Genomic DNA, 3,038 nt, shown 5'->3' with positions numbered 1-3,038 from the left:
CCCAGTCACTGAATCAATCCACCTCATAGAGGGCCTTCCTCTCCTGGAAAAATAAAGCTAATTAAAAAAAATACCTGTAACACCCTCTTGTAGTAATAATTATCTTTCCCCCCTCCTTTTTATAAAATTATCAGACTTAGAGAGTTCTGGTGGCCTGGTGGTTAAGGAGTTGCTCTGCCACCCAGAGGCAAGGTATTCATATCCATCAGCTGCTTTTCAGGGAAAATGCAAACAGTAATCTGTGCCATTTACAGCTTTTGAAAACCCACTGGAAGGTCACTATGAGTAATTTCCATCTGGACAGTACATAATAACAACATTAAGAAAGAAATACATCTTGTTACAATAACACTGTGCTGACTTTGGAAGGTAATTTTGTTGGACAAGCAGAATAAATATCTTGTATTTATCCTTCCCAGGTGGAATTTCTGTGATTCATGGTCACACAGGCAGTTTAACGAGGACTTCTCCTATCCTGAACTAGTGAAAGTGGTGTGGTCCAGTGGTATCACCTATAGGTAAGGCCCTGGTGTTAGACACACAGCACTATGCAGTTGGTCACTCCGGGGACAGCGTGAACCACATAGACGGGTCCACACAAGGGAACATGATGCTTCTATGCTTGGTCCTGGGTTTAGTTCTCAAAACTTGGTAAGTCAATGTGGAGGACTGCTGACTAACTCATGCGTCCTCTGTTCATAAGAATTATGTGAAAGCAACAAAGTTTGTGAAGAGTCCCTTTTGCTGGCAAATGAAGTATTTGCTTCAGCTCTTCAGATTCCCTCTGCGAGCGTCACAGGATCTCCCTGTCTGGATTAGTTCTCAGACAGTTCCTGAATGAGCATGGAGTTAGAGCAGAATTCAGGAGCCTTAAGGGAATCTCATTTATGCAGCAGATTTTCAGTGAGTGGCTGTTGTGTGCCTCTGTTCTCTTATCCCGACCCTACAACAGCGTGCTCCTGTCTAGTGCCGTATGGGCTGTGGTGGGAGGAGAGCGCTGACTCGCTCAGACAAAAGAACAGAGCGCTCCGTCTTAGAGAAAGCCAGGTCCTCCTCACAGGGTGGTGCAACTTCATCTCCCGTCCGCTGGGCATGTTGCTAGGAGAGGTTATTCCTTGGAGAGGAACATCGTGCCTGGAAAGGTGAAGGATCAGCTAAAGAGAGGAAGACCCTCTGTGAGATAAACTGACACTAGAAACTGTGGCAGTGCGCTCAGGTGTTTCCCAGACGATGAGGTCGGCACAGGACAAGTGCAGGTTCAGATCCACTGTTGAGATAGGGTTGCTGGGGCTTCATAGGGTCCCTTCAGAGGCACCTAACAGCAGTGCTACAGTATGCTAGAAAAGCACGCTTGTTCTTTGGGCTTTTTCCTGCATGAAGGCCCGTTCCTTTCTAAGGATATGTTCCTCATACATGTTTCAATAAAGTTGGTGTGGCTTAGATTTTTATTATAATGTACGTCCAGGAGCTCGGAGGCATAGTCCATGGTGTGTTGCACTGTTCACGCAAAGGGCGTGTCTCTGGCCATTGGAGTCCACCAGTGTCTCCGTGGGGGAAAGATGGACGTTCTGCCGAGAAACGTACAGACCCAGAAACGCAGCGCGCCAGCACCGACTCCATGTTGTCGCGTGGACACCTGGATTGTATCTGCTCTGCCCTGCTGCTGTTACTGGACACCTTTTCGGGGCTGACTTCTACGGATGACTGCTCCATTCTATTGGTCATTGAGTCTATGGCATTCTCAAAGAATACGGTTTTATTCATCCTCGGTAGAATGCCTTGGTAACTGGTGTGTTTTAGCGACTGTAATTGGCAGTGGAAGATGCTAAGACGAGCTCTCACTCAACGTCCAGGGGCTTGGAGTTGTGAAAATGGTTCACACAACCAAATACGTGTTTACTCTGTTTATCTTTTGACAGAAAGTTGGCAGGTGAGGGAAGGGAGTGTGTGTGTATCTGCTTCTCTGGGTAAGCAAAAGATCTTACTATTTTGTTAAAAACTACCTTCATGCATTTTTTTAATCTCAGAAAAATAATTCTTTTTATTCCTTAGACTTTCCCACAAAAATATGAACTCAATAGAAATTTATCCTGGTGATGGATCTATTTTTAAATCAGAAGGCGTGTATTTTGGGAACTATTTTACATATTGTCCCGTCCAGGAAGGATCAGAAGAGGTAAGCCTACTCAAACTCAAGACTTTTGTTGTATAGCTGTTTCTATATATTTCTATAAATAACCGTTTCTGTATGGTCTAAATTATTTCAAATACAGGTGGAGTCTTTATAGATGATTCTCATTGGAAGTACGTATGGATCTGTATATATAAAAGTTGTCTCCTAATCTGGAGAGTTGCAATACGCTTACTGCATGGTTCATACTGCAGAAACAGTTGGCAACCTGGTTTTCTCTGTATTCCCACCTCTGTCACCTGTTCAGGGAGCTCTGCTGGCATGACCTATGGGGATGGCCTAGCTGACTCAGGCCGGGCCTCTCTGAAAGTTCCCTTCCACCAGGGGCTGTTAACGGCCTCACACTCTGGAGGACCAGCTTTGAGATGGTTCCAGCCTGAAGGAAATGCATGGAGGGAATCATCCATTTGCCTAAGCAATTTGGGCTTAAATGAGAAGCTAAATATCTTTTCTCATAGAATTTATCAGTCAGACATTTGAGACTAGTAGTACTGCTTTGAGTTAATAGCAGACTCTGAGCTAGCATTGTTATTATTTGCATATGAACAATTCCATTTTTTTCTCATTATGTAAATGATTTGTATATTTTAGATACTTCTTAGCTCATAAATTTTTAAATGCTATTAGAAGATTGAACAGGATTTCTCTGTTGTTAAAAACAGTGAAACTTGATGCATTTAGCAAAGTCTGCTGTTAGGGACCTCTCTAAAGTACTCAAGAGCAATGGTATCTCTCTGGAGACTAAGGTGCTCCTGATACAGACTATGGTCTTTGCAATCGCTTGTTATGCATCAAAGAGTTGGACAGTGACTAGGGAGGACAGAAGGAGAGTGGATGCTTTTGAGCT

The 3,038-nt window shown here is 43.8% G+C and overlaps 1 protein-coding gene across 1 annotated transcript in view; it reads left to right on the top strand.

Annotated features, from left to right (window-relative positions):
• The window catches only part of LOC102872652 (chromosome unknown open reading frame, human C5orf34), a 54,693-nt gene that overhangs the window by 15,518 nt on the left and 36,137 nt on the right, over window positions 1-3,038 (top strand). Inside the window, exons 4-5 of the mRNA XM_006898605.1 lie at window positions 420-518; window positions 2,053-2,176. Coding sequence (XP_006898667.1) covers window positions 420-518; window positions 2,053-2,176 — 223 coding nt within the window. The remainder of the gene's footprint in view (window positions 1-419; window positions 519-2,052; window positions 2,177-3,038) is intronic.

Source organism: Elephantulus edwardii, unplaced genomic scaffold (assembly GCF_000299155.1).
Source record: "Elephantulus edwardii isolate Elephantulus edwardi_28Jun2011 unplaced genomic scaffold, EleEdw1.0 scaffold00235, whole genome shotgun sequence".
In the NCBI taxonomy this organism is placed as follows: Eukaryota; Metazoa; Chordata; class Mammalia; order Macroscelidea; family Macroscelididae; genus Elephantulus; species Elephantulus edwardii.
This window is presented reverse-complemented; position numbering and strand designations above follow the sequence as displayed.